Below are 18,743 nucleotides of genomic sequence, written 5' to 3'. Positions count from 1 at the left end.
TTCCTAGGCTCTTATATCTTGACCTGCACTTTTTCTCGTGCTGATATTTTCTCTGGGGGTGATATTTTGGCTGTCTGGCTGCATCCACAGCAATATGTGAGTGTGGTCACACCAGTTCTCAAAGCAATAGCTCTGCTTCCTTAGATAAAATCCAGCTGTCTTTGGCTGCATAACTACTTTTCTGCCTTTTTTTATGAGTAGGAAGTTAGGGTACTCTAGAGATGGCTTTTTTCTGCCTGCCTTAGAGGTCCTGAGGCACAGTTTGCCTATGCACTCTGTTTTGTTAGAGGCTGAAGATGACTAAACAAAGTCAGACACGATTGAAGACATTAGTTTTAAATTGATAGCCCATGGAAGAGGTAAGGAAGGAAAGCAAGTTTAAGTTCCTGATTTTATTTCCATTTAGTTAGGTAAGTTTAATCAATGGTTTAAGAAGATCACAAACACAAGACCAGAAGGGACTGAGTCTGGTCCCTTGATTTGTGATTGAAGATGATTTCTTTGTATAGGCCTACATTACATCCATACAAACATTGCTTCACTAGGTTAGGTGAGTCTTCTAATTTTTAGCTTAAATTTATTCATAGGAGTTGTGGTTTTGCATGCTGATGCTCAAAGAGTTTTAGCATTGCCTGTATTTGTAGACAGCAGTCAGGAAAGTTAAAGTACCATTTTAATTCCAATTGTGGTTGAGCTGTAGCTGAAGTTATCTTTGACTGTGTTTCAAGCCCATAATTATTTGGCAAGTGGTTTAACGACCCAAAAACAGTTTGACAAGACCCGAAGCAGTTAGAGCTTCATGACATCAGAGGATAAAACATTTAAAATTGCAGAAATTTTAGAACCCATGCCTCCAGTAAATATTTTTACAGCTAATTGGTTTGAGCCACTGTGTCTGGGTTGAAATCCAAGCCTTTTTATGCTGTTTCAATGTTTTTCCAGCTCTCTGAGCTTCCCATATGAGTTAAGGAATTGGAAAGCAGCAGTGTCACTGTGCTGCTGTGACAGGGAAGGTAAAGCCATCCTAAGTTCCTCACCAGTGCAGGCTGCTGCAAGATTTTGCACCGGTACAGAAGCATATGAATACCTATGGTAATGTGGTAAGATTGGTGCAGAGGGACAAGTGGGACTGTCCTGGTGCTGTCAGAGCACGTCTGTCTGCAGCAGCAGCACAGGCTTCAGTGCCACAGAACAAAAGGAACTATAGATCTGGGCAGTGAATTTCTGTGAGGAGCTGTTTTCTTGGAGCTTGACTTAGGTGCAAAAAATATCTTTTCAGTGGTCAGGTATTCACCAAGAACTGCAAAATGGATGCAGATCGATCCTCACAGGGTCATGGAGCAGGGTGAGAGTTCATTTTCCACATATGAGTCATTTGTCTAGGAAAGGGGAAGGAAGAGATATTATGCTGCCTAAAGAGTTCTTGTGGGTGAAACAGCTGAATGCCAGTTTTCAGCAAGACCAAGTTCTTAGAAACACAGCCCAAGTTAAAAAAATAATTCCAGCTGCATTTTAAGAAGACAAGAAGTTTTAACTGCTTTAAATGCTTTGGAATTCAGGTTTGATTTGAGATCTGCTCTGTAGACACACTACATTTATCCTAGAGCAGTACAGCAACCAAGCCAGTCATTTTAAGGATATGTTGTGTGTTTCTTTGGGAGCATATACAAGACAGATCTGTGTATACTCCATGCCAGTCAGACATCACCACTGTGGGGTACCTGGTCTGCAGCTGTTTTATGTCCATCTCATATAGGCACTTCTGTTACATATTTTTCCCTGAATTCTCAGTCTCAAATAATTCTCTTCATCTGATCAACATTTCCAATGGAGTGCACTTATAAAGTCAAGACATATCATGAAACTATTAAGAAGACTGTTGCTTCTTTTTGCATAATCTTTATATTTCTCTTTGGAAAGTCCATTCTCTATCTTGCAATTCATTCACATCTTCTCCATCTTATTTCTCATGTGAAACTGAAACAAGTGCTTCAGCTTCACCTAAGTTTATTTAATCAAGAATTTGATCAAGTATATTTCCTTTGCTCTGGGCAGTTGGTTATTTTATATAAGAAAGAGTGAGTGACCAGTAAGCCACTTTATATTTTTGTCTGCCTTTTATTTTGATTGTTTTTAGCATAGATCTTGAATTATATGTGTAGAGAAGTTCATTTTTACACACACTTAAGATGACTCTGTTTTCTAGCTAAGCAAACAACACACAGAGAACCACAAAATAATTTATTTGTTCAACTGCTTTTAGATACCAAAAAATAACCTTATATGAGTAAGTACGGGATAAATCTGAAGGAAAAAAAGAGAGAAAAAAAAAAGCATGATGAAAAAACAAGGAGATTGCAGGAAAGGAATGTGTCAGTCTAAATTGCCAGGCTTTTATTTATTTTTTCCTTTGGCAAGGTTTAGGGGGGGGGGTAAAGAAATACTTGTGTGTTGCAAGAGGTTTCGTGGAAATGACTGCTGAAATCAGAGTATAAATGGTTTGCAAGGTCAGTCTCTGGAGCAGTTAGTGAGTAAGACAGGAGTGGAAATAACACAGAGTACTCAAAATAAGTAGGGTCCAATACTGAATGTGTTTGGATGAGTTTCTGAATCTCTAGAATGTTGTTCCTGGGCTATGCAGCTCTGCTCTTATGTTGGACGTGTTGTACTGCACAAAGAGGTAAGCTTTAATGTAGAAAAAAAATCAGAGCTCTTTCTTAAAGTGTATGTGAAAATGGTATTTAAAACAATATGTAAAGGCATTGTAGCCTTTCTAATGAACTTCTGACAACAGTGACTGAGATTTCTTCTGGCAGTGTTTAACACCTTTAGTATTTCATATCTTATCATAGGTATTACTTCACCTATTTATTTGGATAACTACTGCTGTTATTAATCTGATGCCCAAATTTTAAACATTCGTATCACTATAAACTAGAGCCAGATGACTAATTTTTTATTAATTATGTTTGTTAATTATTCTAACTTCTAAAGTGAGTAAACAATTAGTAGAATAAGATAGAAAATATTCCATAAATGTGCATTTATTTCTGTCTTGAATAATCTGTGAGATGATGTAAGAAAGAGAAATCATTACTAAATTGACTGAAAAGCTTATAAAATATCTCTTGACTGATAGACTGTTTTTAGTCTATGAAATGAGATAGATGTATACAAGTATGCTTTTGTACATGTTTGAATAGGTAGCTAGGATACTGTATATCTTTTCACAAGCCTCTGATGGTTTTTGTTTCTCTACCGAATTTACTTTTCTTTTTTTGTGTTTATATTGTTTAATCTATCCTCAGTAATTTAATTTTTCTTTTTGCTTTGCACACACTGTTGAGGAAAGGGTGCTGTGTGGTTTTGAGCTAGTGTGTCTTTGCTTGGTTCAAACTGGTTTTAATTTTGGGTGAAGACTATGAAGACCTTATTAATCAAAACAAACCAATAGGTTTTACTTTGAAAAATTGAAAAAAAAATCAAGAAATTAAAGGAATAACTTACCTTAATTAAATATTCTTATAATAAATACTGCCTCAAACCAACTAATAAAGTCTAATTTGTTTGCAAAGAAGTCCAGAAAAGTCCTGGAACTTGAACTAAAAATTTGCCCTAATTTGCACTATGTTTTCACAATGCTTTATTTAGGCCAGGGAGATTGCAAAACAATGTGAATGTAGCAAAATTTGATTTATCCAGGACAATTATTACTATGGGTCATGCAGGATTCTTAGTTCCAGCTCCATATTGGAAGTCTGTGTGAGTTGTTCCAAGAGCTGAATTTTTGCACAAGGACGGAAAAACACTTCTACTTGGATTTGTAGCTTGTGCTTGGCTTTGTGGAAGTTGCTACCAGCACAATGATGGTAAGAAAGCAGCTTGAGCTATTTGTAACTGAGGTCAAGTCACATGCAAATCCTGAGTGAATTATTCCAGATCTCCTTGTCTCTCGCTGAAGGATTTGAAGGTATGCATTTAATGCATGCTTTCAAATCTAGAAATAAAACCCTTCCAGTGTTGGTGAGTACATATGGTGAGTGCATGATGTAACTCATATAGTTTTGAAGTACATCCTGTCAGAAAATTTCTTCATCTCAAGCTACTAAGAAACTGCATTTAAAAATATAATAATTAGCTGTAGTAGTAAATAAATAAATAAATAAATATAATCTGAGACTTAATGGTAATGCATACCATCAATATCAGGGCAGGAGTGGGAAAGAACAGAGAGAGTTGTTATAAAACACAGATGGAAGCATTTCTTAGTAATGATGAAGAAACTAAGATCATCTTTCATGCTTCTTTTTTTAATGTAAACACAGAGGAGCTGAGGCCCCATTCTGCACAACAGAAATATAATTATAAAAATATATATAAAAATATAAATATATATAAAATTCACTTTCTACATTTTGATGTGGAAGAATGAGTGTTTTTCCTGCTCACTTTGTGTCACAAATCCAGGCTGCCTAGTCTGTGGTTGGGATCTGTGCAGTGTAATTCAGGAAGCTGTAACTCTGCATCCCTCACATGAAAAAGGATTTTAGTTATTTTTCCTGTAGTCCTGTTTTCAAGAAGCACCTGGACAACCTGTAGGAAAGCTTCAGTGAGAGTACTGCTGCTTTCTCAAACCTTTGGCCTTACAGCTAACTGGAGAGAGGACTTCTGTGCCAGGTCTCTGCTGCATAATGAATGTACTCACCAAGGACTTTCCTTCCCTGCTGGAGAATTCTTCTCCCATTTATTTTCTATACAGAGATTTCATTTCTTTTCCAAGGCTTCATTTCTCAGGGGTTGTTTTATTTATTCCTGATGAATTCTCACCTTTCATGTTCAGATGGAAACCAGACTTCATTGAGTCTAATTGGCTAGACTGTTCAGGCTCTGTTACTCTGCGTAAAGCTTCAGCCTTCCAAATGAGTACGTTTCAGTCACCCAGGCACTGAAAATTAGTCACTGAAATTAGTTCAATAATTATAAACAACTAAAAAAATTGTTTCTTAACAAAGTCATTTAGTCTTTCATTAACAGCTTCCCAACATTTGTTTCTTTCTGCTTTAGTCTAGCTTTTCTCATTCTCAAGCTGTTGAGGAATTCCTTAATTAAATTGATTCAGGTTCATTTGTTGTAATTCGTAATCTCATAGATAAGAGAAAAGAAGTTTTGGAATATCAAGTGATCTGAGCCTGGAGAGAAAGTTTAGGCAATGTAAAGGTAAGAGGAGATTTGACAGAATTTGATTGCAATGGAATTGGGGGAAATGACAGAGCTATAAGCACTGCCAAAGACACCAGCAGCACAGTGCGATTGTTCCCACACTCCTGAGGGGTGTGCCAGGGTGGGCAGTCCTGGTTCTGTCTGTTTCTGAAAACACCCAGATGATGAGGCTGAATCTGAATTAATTGTGTGCTGAGCTTTTTATCATGCACGTGTTGACATTGTTGCTCTTAAATTCTATTTCAAGCAAAATTGTGTGACTACCCAGTTATAGAAAACGGCAAGTTAAAATATGACATCCGCTTTCACTTTCCGAAGAGAGTTGGACAGAGTGTTGACTACTACTGTTTCCAAGATTATTCAACCCTCACTGGAAATACCTGGGGTCGAAGTTTTTGCTCTCTAAGGGGCTGGTCTCCAGCACCAAAATGCCTGAGTAAGTACATTTCCAATATATACTCAATTCTGTTATAATTATGAGAGGTCTGTGCAGCTGAAATTGTTCTGATGGAACACAAGACAAAACAGTTTCTTAGAGTCAGACTGCTTTAGCTGACCCCTGGAACTGCATCCAGACTGTCATCCTCTCTGCAGAGCTCAAAGTGTCAGCTGGAGACACTCTGAAATGAGTAAGGCTGAAATGATGCTTTTGGATTTGGGAGATTTTTTACTCTTGAAACTATTCATGAGATTAAGAAATATATGGGAAATCTTCTCTGGCTTCTGGGTAACATGCAAGCATATACTTTCCTCTGGACACACAGCTGCACATAGAGAGTTTCTACTCTTTGTAAATATATTCTCCCTTCCATGGCTTGGGCACTTGGTCTAGAGGTTCCTCTCTGAGAACCATTGCTGGTCCCTTTGGAAAGCTTTTGGAACTGAAAAGATGTCACACTCTTGGAATAAGCTGAAAGTGATTGTGGTATCAGCAAAAGAACCAGGTACACTCCTTAGATTTAAATTGAATTAGACTTCCATTTAAAGCAGCAAGGTGAGATCTCCTCTCAGACAGCTTCAGTCACAGCAAAGTTCCTGCCTACTGGTAGGACTGGAAAGCGGATTACAAAAGGTTGATCTTTCCTTGATGCCCTCAGTGGAGTGGTGCTCAGTGCAGGAAATGAATGGAGCCCTGCCTGGAGGAAAGGACCAGTTACTCAGATAAAACACTGTAACATTCCTTCAGCCCATGTCTGGGCTCTTGGGGTGCAGGAGGCCATAGAGCCAGCGTGCCAAGCTGTTGCTAAAATCTCTAGACCTGCTTTGAGAGGCTGATACACTTCCACAGAGATGATAAAATCTCCAGGAGGCAAATGCTGAAATTCACTCTGTGCAGACACCAACAGTTTAGAGACAAAGCAGACCAAACTAGAGCTGGTGCACATGAACAGTAAGCAAGAGATTGTGGTTACTAGACCAACTCTTTTTGCTTTATGCAGTGACTTCCACTTCTGTTCATGTGATTCATTAATCTCAGGACAGTGCAATAAAGCAAACTTTCATTCAGGTTTGCACACAAAGGTCTTTTTGGGGAGGAAGGCTACAGAAATGTGCTTGGAGGCCTGTTTTTTATTAACTGTCTTCCTAAGAATTGTTTTACCTCAGTTCTTGCTGTAGAGATTACTGTCATTAAATGTACTTCCTTCTTCTTTAGAAAAATGAACTTCCTTTCTTCTTTAGAAAAATGTTATACCAGGCAGCTGATAAATGGTTATTTCCCAAGACACCCGATGGATTTTTACAAAGAAGGTGAAAGAACTACATATGCCTGCAACAATTATTTCCAGGCCGAGCATGATGTTGTCATGTGCACAAAGAATGGCTGGTTCCCTCATCCCAGATGTATCCCTGAAAGTGAGTGTGCTTGTATTTTGTTGAGATTTCTGTCTAAAAGCAGTAAACACATCATCACATGACCCATCACCACGGCTTAGTAACTCTAAGTCAAGGTGCTGTACAATGGAAAGGCAGTGCTGTGATTGTCTCACCTGTCCTCCACAGCTCTCGTGTCCCTGTCCTGCTGAGGTCAGTCACTAAAGCCATTCAGAGTGTACCCCTGTAAAACAGCCACACGTGGCTCCTCCAGATATAGGATGTGAGCTCTGGGATGGGAGTCATAATCCCTTTGTCTTCCCTAGAGAAATCTTGTTCTAGCATAGTTGTGCAGTCGTAAATAGCAATCATTTCCCTTGCACAGACTCCTTTCAGCCTCTCGCTGTGCCACCTGATCCTTGTTCCTCTTGCTTTCTTTCCCATTGGCATCATACTGGCAGGTGGGAGGAATAGGAAGGTTACCTCTCCAGTTCATTTCCAGCTTCTGTTCCTGACTTGCACCAAGCCTGAAATTGCTCTAATATCTCAGAGGAACTTTAAATATTTAGACAATTATTTCCTATGGACAAAGAAATAATTCAATATAACTTTTCTTGGACTGTAAGAATATTTTTAGGAAACAATTCCACACTGATAGAGACTCTTACCATCTAATGTTTTGGATTGCCCCCCACTGAGATTTTGACTTAGCAGTGAGCAAGAAAAATGAAATTTTCTGATTCCTAGGTTAGGCAATTCTGGACATCACTGTGAAATTTAAACTTTTGAAGGTGTTGCACTACAGTATCATTAACCCTGCTCCCAACGATTAATACATCCTCTAGTGTTCTTCAAAGTGCTTTGGATTTTAGGGTTTTTTATATCTTTGTTTACTTGACTCTCTAGTATGAAAATATTTCTATTTGTTGTAGGGTTAATTTCTTCAAATGAAGACACTCCTTGACAGAATGATTAAGTAGTAAAGAATTTAATACTCTGTGCATGTTTTCTTTCAGAATACAAGACCAAAACAGCCAACCAAGGCAACTGATTTCCATCCATTGAAAAAATGTATTAAACACTATATATTAACAATGGATCAAACATTCTCTATAAACAATAGATTAAATTAATGAGGTAGTAAACAATATATTAAACATTAATGGTTAGGTAATATTAAATGGCTTAAAGAATGTATTCCAAGTGACAGGAAACTGGTTACAACACTGGGTCTGTCTGCACTAGTGTTTTATTGTGCAAGAAGGGGGCCTTTGGTAGAGATTTGCTTCGGTCCTGCAGTCTGCGCACTCTGAATGACTTCTCCATGGCAGGACTGAGGTGACACCTGCCCACTGCAGTGCTGTGCCCCTGCCTTGCAGTATGGACAGGAGGTGCTCTCCGTGCATGCACAGTGCTGTGCAGGCCCAACAGGAGTTTCATTTCTAGTGAAGACCAGATGTGGACATGCAGTTTGGAAGCTTGCAGGATTGCTGCAAATCAAACCCCTGTCTATCCCCGTTTGTGTCCCCCAAGAAGAGAGCTCAGTGCCAAAGCAAAACTTCATGTGCTCTTAAAATTAAATGGCCTAAGTCCTAGAATGCTTCTGCTTTTGTCTTCCTTCTGCTGTGATTTATAAGCATGCAGTTTAGCAGTATTTCACTTGCAAGAAATTTTGTCTGTCTCTTTCAGAAAAATGCCGGCCAAACTATGTTGAGAATGGTCATTTCACCTCGTCAAGAACCGAGTTCCGTTTAAGGGAAGTGGCCCCGTATAGATGTAATACTGGCTTTGTAACTGCAGTAGGACAAGAAAAAGGAGAGACACACTGCCAAGAACATGGCTGGGCTCCACCTCCAAAATGCATCAGTGAGTACCTAAACATGTCAGAGCTCCCTACCATTGTCACCATCATAGAAATGGTGTCCTGTGGACTCAGAGTTTTGCCATCCAGATTGGTGGAGTTTTCTTACTGGGCAGAGACTCCAATCTCTCATCCTTCAGAGGTTAATCATTCTCAGGCTCTAGGATATACAGAGAGAAAACATAAAGGTATTGTATAAGGTGGGGAAAATCTAGTGTCTTCTTGGTGACCTATCTTTTTGGATCTCTTTAGCATTAAGTACATGGTAATCACTGGGTGTTCAGTGATTCTTACCTGATAAAAAATACCTTTGCCCAAATTTACTCCCAATGTATGAAGAAATGCCTGTGAACCAAGGCATTCAGCCAAGAACTTTCTTTAAATGTGACCAAACTAGAAACAAATAGGATTCTTTATTTGGACCTTCTTTCCTCTCCTGACCAGGTGTGTAGGCCTGGTTTTTTAATAACTGTCTTCCTAAGAATTTTTTACCTCAGTTCTTGCTGTAGAAATTACTGTTGTTAAATGTGCTTCCTTTCTTCTTTAAAAAAATGTACTTCCTTTCTTCTTTACAAAAATGAACTTCCTTCTTCTTTAGAAAAATGTACTTCCTTTCTTCTTTAGAAAAATGTTATACCAGGCAGCTGATAAATGGTTATTTCCCAAGACACCCGATGGATTTTTACAAAGAAGGTGAAACAGCTACATATGCCTGCAACAATTATTTCCGGGCCGAGCATAATGTCGTCCTGTGCACAAAGAATGGCTGGTTCCCTCATCCCAGATGTATCCCTGAAAGTGAGTGTGCTTGTATTTTGTTGAGATTTCTGTCTAAAACCAGTAAACACATCATCACATGACCCATCACCACGGCTTAGTAACTCTAAGTCAAGGTGCTGTACAATGGAAAGGTAGTGCTGTGATTGTCTCACCTGTCCTCCACAGCTCTCGTGTCCCTGTGCTGCTGAGGTCGGTCACTAAAGACACTCAGAGTGTACCCCTGTAAAACAGCCACACGTGGCTCCTCCACATATAGGATGTGAGCTCTGGGATGGAAGTCATAATCCCTTTGTCTTCCCTAGAGAAATCTTGTTCTAGCATAGCTGTGCAGTCGTAAATAGCAATCATTTCCCTTGCACAGACTCCTTTCAGCCTTTGGTAGAGATCAAACCCCTGTCCATCCTTGTTTGTGTCCCCCAAGGAGAGAGCTCAGTGCCAAAGCAAAACTTCATGTGCTCTTAAAATTAAATGGCCTAAGTCCTAGAATGCTGCTGCTTTTGTCTTCCTTCTGCTGTGATTTATAAGCATGCAGTTTAGCAGTATTTCACTTGCAAGAAATTTTGTCTGTCTCTTTCAGAAAAATGCCGGCCAAACTATGTTGAGAATGGTCATTTCACCTCGTCAAGAACCGAGTTCCGTTTAAGGGAAGTGGCCCCGTATAGATGTAATACTGGCTTTGTAACTGCAGAAGGACAAGAAAAAGGAGAGACACACTGCCAAGAACATGGCTGGACTCCACCTCCAAAATGCATCAGTGAGTACCTAAACATGTCAGAGCTCCCTACCATTGTCACCATCATAGAAATGGTGTCCTGTGGACTCAGAGTTTTGCCATCCAGATTGGTGGAGTTTTCTTACTGGGCAGAGACTCCAATCTCTCATCCTTCAGAAGTTAATCATTCCCAGGCTCTAGGATATACAGAGAGAAAACATAAAGGTATTGAGTAAGGTGGGGAAAATCTAGTGTCTTCTTGGTGACCTATCTTTTTGGATCTCTTTAGCATTAAGTAAATGGTAATCACTGAGTGTTCAGTGATTCTTACCTGATAAAAAGTACATTTGCCCAAATTTACTCCCAATGTATGAAGAAATGCCTGTGAACCAAGGCATTCAGCCAAGAACTTTCTTTAAATGTGACCAAACTAGAAACAAATAGGATTCTTTATTTGGAACTTCTTTCCTCTCCTGACCAGGTGTGTAGGCCTGGTTTTTTAGTAACTGTCTTCCTAAGAATTTTTTACCTAAGTTCTTGCTGTAGAAATTACTTTTGTTAAATGTGCTTCCTTTCTTCTTTAAAAAAATGTACTTCCTTCTTCTTTAGAAAAATGTACTTCCTTTCTTCTTTAGGCATATGTTATACCAGCCAGCTGATAAATGGTTATTTCCCAAGAGACGGGACGGATTTTTACAAAGAAGGTGAAAGAACTACATATCACTGCAACAATGATTACCATGCTGAGCATAATGTCGTCACGTGCAAAAGCAATGGCTGGTTCCCTCATCCCAGATGTATCCGTGAAAGTGAGTGTGCTTGTATTTTGTTGAGGTTTCTATCTAACCGCAGTAAACACATCATCACATGACCCATCACCACGGCTTAGTAACTCTAAGTCAAGGTGCTGTACAATGGAAAGGTAGTGCTGTGATTGTCTCACCTGTCCTCCACAGCTCTCGTGTCCCTGTGCTGCTGAGGTCGGTCACTAAAGACATTCAGAGTGTACCCCTGTAAAACAGCCACACGTGGCTCCTCCACATATAGGATGTGAGCTCTGGGATGGGATAATCCCTTTGTCTTCCCTAGAGAAATCTTGTTCTAGCATAGCTGTGCAGTTGTAAATAGCAATCATTTCCCTTGCACAGACTCCTTTCAGCCTCTCGCTGTGCCACCTGATCCTTGTTCCTCTTGCTTCCTTTCCCATTGGCATCATACTGGCAGGTGGGAGGAAAAGGGAGGTTACCTCTCCAGTTCATTTCCAACTTCTGTTCCTGACTTGCACCAAGCCTGAAATTGCTCTAATATCTCAGAGGAGCTTTAAATATTTAGACAATTATTTCCTATGGACAAAGAAATAATTCAATATAACTTTTCTTGGACTGTAAGAATAGTTTTTTAGGAAACAATTCCACACTGATAGAGACTCTTACCATCTAATGTTTTGGATTGCCCCCCACTGAGATTTTGACTTAGCATTGAGCAAGAAGAATGAAATTTTCTGATTCCTAGTGTTAGGCAATTCTGGACATCACTGTGAAATTTAAACTTTTGAAGGTGTTGCACTACAGTATCATTAACCCTACTCCCAACGATAAATACATCCTCTAGTGTTCTTCAAAGTGCTTTGGATTTTAGGGGTTTTTATATCTTTGTTTACTTGGCTCTCTAGTATGAAAATATTTCTATTTGTTGTAGGGTTAATTTCTTCAAATGAAGACACTCCTTGACAGAATGATTAAGTAGTAAAGAATTTAATACTCTGTGCATGTTTTCTTTCAGAATACAGGACCAAAACAGCCAACCAAGGCAACTGATTTCCATCCATTGAAAAAATGTATTAAACACTATATATTAACAATGGATCAAACATTCTCTATAAACAATAGATTAAATTAACGAGGTAGTAAACAATATATTAAACATTAATGGTTAGGTAATATTAAATGGCTTAAAGAATGTATTCCAAGTGACAGGAAACTGGTTACAACACTGGGTCTGTCTGCACTAGTGTTTTATTGTGCAAGAAGGGGGCCTTTGGTAGAGATTTGCTTCGGTCCTGCAGTCTGTGCACTCTGAATGACTTCTCCGTGGCAGGACTGAGGTGACACCTGCCCACTGCAGTGCTGTGCCCCTGCCTTGCAGTATGGACAGGAGGTGCTCTCCGTGCATGCACAGTGCTGTGCAGGCCCAACAGGAGTTTCATTTCTAGTGAAGACCAGATGTGGACATGCAGTTTGGAAGCTTGCAGGATTGCTGCAAATCAAACCCCTGTCTATCCCCGTTTGTGTCCCCCAAGAAGAGAGCTCAGTGCCAAAGCAAAACTTCATGTGCTCTTAAAATTAAATGGCCTAAGTCCTAGAATGCTGCTGCTTTTGTCTTCCTTCTGCTGTGATTTATAAGCATGCAGTTTAGTAGTATTTCACTTGCAAGAAATTTTGCCTGTCTCTTTCAGAAAAATGCCGGCCAAACTATGTTGAGAATGGTCATTTCACCTCATCAAGAACCGAGTTCCGTTTAAGGGAAGTGGCCCCGTATAGATGTAATACTGGCTTTGTAACTGCAGAAGGACAAGACGAAGGAGAGACACACTGCCAAGAAAATGGCTGGGCTCCACCTCCAAAATGCATCAGTGAGTACCTAAACATGTCAGAGCTCCCTACCATTGTCACCGTCATAGAAATGGTGTCCTGTGGACTCAGAGTTTTGCCATCCAGATTGGTGGAGATTTCTTACTGGGCAGAGACTCCAATCTCTCATCCTTCAGAGGTTAATCATTCTCAGGCTCTAGGATATACAGAGAGAAAACATAAAGGTATTGGGTAAGGTGGGGAAAATCTAGTGTCTTCTTGGTGACCTATCTTTTTGGATCTCTTTAGCATTAAGTAAATGGTAATCACTGGGTGTTCGGTGATTCTTACCTGATAAAAATACATTTGCCCAAATTTACTCCCAATGTATGAAGAAATGCCTGTGAACCAAGGCATTCAGCCAAGAACTTACTTTAAATGTGAACCAAACTAGAGACAAATAGGATTCTTTATTTGGAACTTCTTTCCTCTCCCGAACAGCGGTGTAGTATAGTAAAAGACTTTTTTTTCCCTTGTTGGGATGCTGAGGCTCATAATATTGACCAACTTCAGCTGCCATTTTATTTCACACTGTCTTTACCTAGGACTTTGTGGCTTCTTTTCTGACCCCTCACAAATGATCACAAGGAACAGGAGTACAAACCATTTGCTATGACACCAAAAATAATAATAATATGTAGCAGAAGGAAATAATTGAACCTAAGCAAGAAGTATTTATGTTAAATATTACTTCTAGACACATATTTCCGAAGATTAATGCAATAGATAATATGTGAACATACTGCATATTCTACATGAATATTCTGGCAATGCAGAATTAGTAATGTTTCAAATACATCAACAGGGATGATGCTTCCAAAGGGCAATGTTTCTGGATAACAAAATGCACTTTGTTTTACTCTACAGAATCATGTAAAGCACCAGAGGACATTTTGATTCACCACACAAATAAAAATGTGTTCATGCCTGAAGATACAATTGAGTATTCATGTTTGGAAGGATATAAAACTGCAAATAACATGCCAACTGATACCACAAGGTGTGGCATAAATGGTGAATGGAGTCCAGCACCCGAGTGTCTCGGTGAATATTTTTGTGTTTGTTAATTAGCATAACTCTGTATGCACTCTGTGAACCTTTTTTCTTTAAGACTTTCTTTGGTTTTGTTCGAATCAGTAGCATTTCATGTACTTTCTGTCGGGTGTACAGTATATGTTAAAATATTTTGTCTTTGTAGTGTGCAATGCTGACATTGCCCAATGGAGATTTTTATCCCAAGAAGGGTAAATACCCCAATGGAGATGTTGTGAAATTTACCTGTGCAAACCAATTTGTAAGAGTGGGACCTGCCTCTGTTCAGTGCTACTCCTTCGGATGGTTTCCATCACCACCAGTGTGTAAAGGCAATTATTTTGTTAACTTTATCGCAGTAGGAAATATAATCATAGAATCAGCTGGGTTGGAAAGGAGCTCTGAGATCATCAAGTCCAACTCTTCATTTTTTTTTAATGTTTTCTTTTTTTTTTTGGAAATCCAGTCCGGGTTTTCCCCCTTTCCGTACGCCGGAAAAATCAAGTCTGGCTTTCCCCCCATTCCATACTCTGGCTAAAATCCAGTCCGAGTTTTCCTCCATTCCGTACTCCAGTGGAAATCCAGTCTGGCTTTTCCTCCACCCCCCCAAAGCAGCCCCAGGCCCCACCCCCCACAGAGGCACCTCAAGGTACCAACCCCACAAGGAATGAGGATGCCTTGGTCCTAAACACTTCTGCAGACACCTTCTGTAAGCCAGTCTTGGGCCAAAAAGCAACCATCCCGCCTTTATCTCTAAAAGGCCAAGAACTAGGCCTCTTGGGATCATTTCATGGCATTTTTCTATTTTGTGTGAAAGATTCTCAACAGCTGAGCTTTCACTGTTAGACTTTCTGGGAGCTTTGATTATGCAATATGAAGTTATTAAGTTCTGCAGTGACTGAAAGCCAATTGGCAAATGGCTTGAACAAGATAGTAATCAGGTTATTGATTGTAATGTTTGAAAAATTAGTTATTGTTCAATGATGCATAAATAATGTGCAATATGGCAGCCAGGAGTGATTCATTTGAGTAATGTCCTCTCTTACTATATCCTAAATGTCCTAAGTTTTACCACTGCCTAATGTTGGTACCCCTCAGATATTGTATCCTATGTTCTTTTTTCTAATCACATGATATTGAAGAAAAAAAAAGCTGGGCTGGAGATGACACAGAACTGGACCCAAGCAAAAGAAATCCAGTGAAGGATTTTCCTGTGAAATTCCTTAGCTTCATCTAGTAGGATGAATAAATTCATGCCAGAGGAAAAATATATACCTCTGTACTTATCCTTTTTAAGGAGGAGTACAACTTACTGGCCTCTGAAAAGAGTTTCTTGTGCTGGTGCTACGCCCTTTCATGAGGCACATGGGCTTTCATGAAGCTTGAGAGGATGAAGGGACCTCATATTTCTGACTTCCCTTTCTTCCCACTCAGTCAATTCCCTTAATAGGAGTTCCATTCACTCCATCCAAACTGAATTCCTTTAATATGCCCTATATATATCACTTGCTATGTGATTTTTAGAACATACGTTGTTATTACTTGCAGAATGGTCAATTTTTATTTTTTTTTTAAGGATACTGAAGTTGCCATCCTTGTAATACTTTTTTTTTTCCTTGCAACAAACGTGGGTAGAGCCCTTCCCAAATCTTCGTTTGCAAAGCCTAGCCATGATGATGATGAATACTTTTTTTCTCTTAAAACTGGGTTGGTTTTATCAAGCACTTCTTTTATCATAGCAGGCATTGACAGTGCATGGAAGTAAGAGACATGAGTGAGCCAGGATCACACATATCTGTTTGTGATCACCAGCCCACCATGAACCCAGATATTCAAAGGCATAAATCAATGATCCGTTTAACCGGTTCCACTGATTTTTCTTAACTTTAAACAACAAATTCAATGTGTTTTATGTTGTACTTTATTGTGCTTGAAGTACTGAGTTCAGAGCATAGATTTGATCTCTTGATTTCGGTGAAGGCCAGAGGCTGTGGACCTCCCCTTGAAATTACCAATGGAAATATTGCTGGTGGCTCTGAGGAACAGTATCAACATGGGGACAGAAAGCAGTATGAGTGTAACATGGAATTTAAATTGGTTGGATCAAAGGAAATAGAATGTGTTGATGGACAGTGGTCACCTCCTCCCTCTTGCATTGGTAATCTACTTTAACACTACTTATGAGAAGTCTGTACTTCACTGTAAGCTAATACGTCACAGATATTGTCACAATTAACATTACATATTTGCAGATATGTTATGTTCAAAATCATGTTGTGAATGAAGAGTCAGGAAAAGCCATTACCTTTTCCTGTCACTACCACTGCAACAGTACTATTTATTTTATTATGACTTACTGTGTTATGCATTTGCACTCATCATTAGCAGGAGGATGCTGTTATTTACATAAGTTTATCATGAACCGGTAACTGCAGAAAAGCAGTAGAACATAAGTTGCTAAAGAAAGTGTAGTTAAGCAACTGCAGTCTTTTTATTTACACAGACAGATCTAAGATGGCATATAAAACTTTCAAGTAGTCTCTCAAGAGCTGTGTGCTTATTTGTTTGTGTAGTATATTGCATATTGGAGTCTCAGTTTTGACTGGAAGCCTTAAATAGTATCCCATAGTCTGTAAATCAGCATTATTTATTACTTATTATTTATTACTTAGTTGCCTGTATGTCTTGAAAGGATCTCAGTATATCACTTGTACTGATGGGCAGTGGTCAAGCCCCCCTGTTTGCCTAGGTACGTGGAAGCATGTGCTGGGTGGCCAAAGGCTGTGTGACTGCTCCTCTCTTCTTTTTCTCAGACTCTGAGGGCAGAACTTGTGCAGCAGCATTTGTGCTGGGGCTGTGATGCTGGCAGGGCAGAACAGCAGCGAGTCCTTCTTTTATCCCCAAAGAGTTTCTCTGAAAGTTAGCTCGTGTAGTCCTTTCTGCTGCCAGGAGCTCTGCAAGGAGAGGACTTTGGCTGAACCCCCCTCTGTGAGGGGATCTCCACCTCTGTGCAAAGCTCCTGAGGGCTCCCAAGCTGGGGATGCTGCTACAGGCAGCAGGCTGTGAACAAGGAGGAGCGATCTGAGTTTGTGGCAGTTCTGGGGACATCCAGGCTTGCATCTGTGACATGGTAATGAGAAAATAAATTTAGAGAAGTACAACGCAGAAGGGAAGGATCTCAAAAACATGTGGTCAAGTTCATTGGTGCCTGGTGCCTTCCTCACCTGTGCTTCATTCTTGCCCTGTGTGACTGTCAGAATGAAAAAGCTTCTCCACAGCTCTGTGTGGCATCTCAGCCATGGTCTTTTTTCCTTTTAGGCTGGCTGTGAATGTCTTTTCTGTGGCAAGTAACAGAGGATGAGAGCAAATAGCTGGAAGGATTTTTTGATGCAAAGAACTTCTGTAGGCTCTAGGGGCAAAACAGTTACCTGTGGTGTGTCTGTATGAAATGCTGACACTCTTCTCTTCAATTTTTCAAGTGGCCTGTACAGCATCAGAAGAAGATATGGACAGAAACAATATTGAGCTGAAAGGGTCCAGAGAAACCAAGCTGTATGTCTCATCGGGTGATTATATTGAATTTGACTGTAAAGCAGGATATGTGAAAGAGCAAGAGCCTTCCCACTACAAAGTCCAGTGTGTGGAGGGAGTGTTGGATTACCCACGATGCAGGCTGGGCAGTAAGTCATCTCCTCTTCAGCCACAGATTAGCTGCTGTGGTGTTGCATTTTTAGTGCTGAAAGGGGAGCAAAAAGCCTTTCCCTTTCCTGGGGAAGTGCATGGAGAAGAACCAGAGTGCAGAACCCTGTTGTAAGCTACAGGCAGGGAGGGGCAGCAAGAAGCCATTGGCCAGCATTCCTGAGCTGGAAAGACTGCTGGGGAAAGGGCACAGTGGTTTCACAGCATCAGTTGTCCCGTGTGAGATCTACAGGCAAATAATGAAAGTCCTTTTTTGCAGGGAACTGTACAGTGAGTACAAACCATATGGAAAGCAACAATATTCAACTACAGTCACACCAATCAAGAACTTCCACCTATCGCTCTGGGGATTTTATTTTCCTTGAATGCAAAAGCGGGTACCGACAAGTTTCAAGAGCTGAGAAATTTAGAGCACAGTGCCTGGATGGAGTGATTACTTATCCTACATGTCAATGTAAGTGCACAGTGCTGAGGACACAGGGTGGGAGTTGTAGGAGGCAGTTTTGATGAAATTGCCTGACCAGTGCTCTGAGGAGCCTCTGTGGTGCCTGAGGATTGGTATTCATGACTTTCCCCCTTTTTTGTCTTTACACAGAATCGTGGTTTGGATAAATGGAAATGGCATGAAGGAGACCAGCTGCAGAAATAAGAGAGCCCTCAGCCAACCCAGTGATTTGAGCTCAATTTTTCCTGGTGTTTCCCATTTTGCTGTGCTTTGTTTGCAGCTTAGACAATGTTCTGCCTTGGAATTTGTTATATTATTTTTATGATTGGATGATTGTGTTTGTGTATTATCCACATCCAAAAGGCTGTGCTTGCATTGTATCCATTCTATGCTGATCTCACTGTTATTTTTATTAACAATTGTGTCCTGAAATAGGCTGGCTTTGGTGGCATACTGAGACAAGAATTAAAGCTTGTGAGTAATTTGATTCTCAGCACTTGTCTATTCCTCCTTTCTTCTCCATGTGCTTGCCTGGAAACTACCCTGGGGTCA

General features: G+C 39.9%; 2 protein-coding genes across 4 annotated transcripts in view; one reads left to right on the top strand and one right to left on the bottom strand.

The window, feature by feature from the left end:
* CFH (complement factor H) overlaps positions 1 to 18,743 on the top strand; it is a 76,118-nt gene that overhangs the window by 35,550 nt on the left and 21,825 nt on the right. Inside the window, exons 24-36 of the mRNA XM_051797709.1 lie at positions 5,468 to 5,656; positions 6,901 to 7,074; positions 8,722 to 8,898; positions 9,518 to 9,691; positions 10,251 to 10,427; positions 11,021 to 11,194; positions 12,841 to 13,017; positions 13,883 to 14,059; positions 14,514 to 14,696; positions 15,984 to 16,144; positions 16,667 to 16,796; positions 17,527 to 17,727; positions 18,006 to 18,200. Coding sequence (XP_051653669.1) covers positions 5,468 to 5,656; positions 6,901 to 7,074; positions 8,722 to 8,898; positions 9,518 to 9,691; positions 10,251 to 10,427; positions 11,021 to 11,194; positions 12,841 to 13,017; positions 13,883 to 14,059; positions 14,514 to 14,696; positions 15,984 to 16,144; positions 16,667 to 16,796; positions 17,527 to 17,727; positions 18,006 to 18,200 — 2,289 coding nt within the window. The remainder of the gene's footprint in view (positions 1 to 5,467; positions 5,657 to 6,900; positions 7,075 to 8,721; positions 8,899 to 9,517; positions 9,692 to 10,250; positions 10,428 to 11,020; positions 11,195 to 12,840; positions 13,018 to 13,882; positions 14,060 to 14,513; positions 14,697 to 15,983; positions 16,145 to 16,666; positions 16,797 to 17,526; positions 17,728 to 18,005; positions 18,201 to 18,743) is intronic.
* LOC127478572 (coagulation factor XIII B chain-like) overlaps positions 6,319 to 18,743 on the bottom strand; it is a 45,906-nt gene continuing 33,481 nt past the window's right edge. The window contains exons 13-14 of one of the 3 annotated variants that reach the window (XR_007907276.1): positions 8,907 to 9,053; positions 6,319 to 6,356 (exon numbers count right to left, since the gene is read on the bottom strand). The gene's annotated coding sequence lies outside the window, so the exon portion shown is untranslated. Of the gene's footprint in view, positions 6,357 to 7,352; positions 7,516 to 8,906; positions 9,054 to 11,631; positions 11,729 to 18,743 lie in introns of those variants that run through there. The other 2 variants (XR_007907275.1, XR_007907277.1) reach the window with 2 other exon arrangements.

The sequence above is a fragment of the Manacus candei genome, unplaced genomic scaffold, assembly GCF_025592945.1.
Source record: "Manacus candei isolate 608988 ecotype Guabito, Panama unplaced genomic scaffold, ASM2559294v1 h1tg000005l, whole genome shotgun sequence".
Taxonomy (NCBI): domain Eukaryota; kingdom Metazoa; phylum Chordata; class Aves; order Passeriformes; family Pipridae; genus Manacus; species Manacus candei.
Note: the sequence above shows the minus strand (reverse complement) of the source record. Positions and strands in the feature narration are given on the sequence as shown.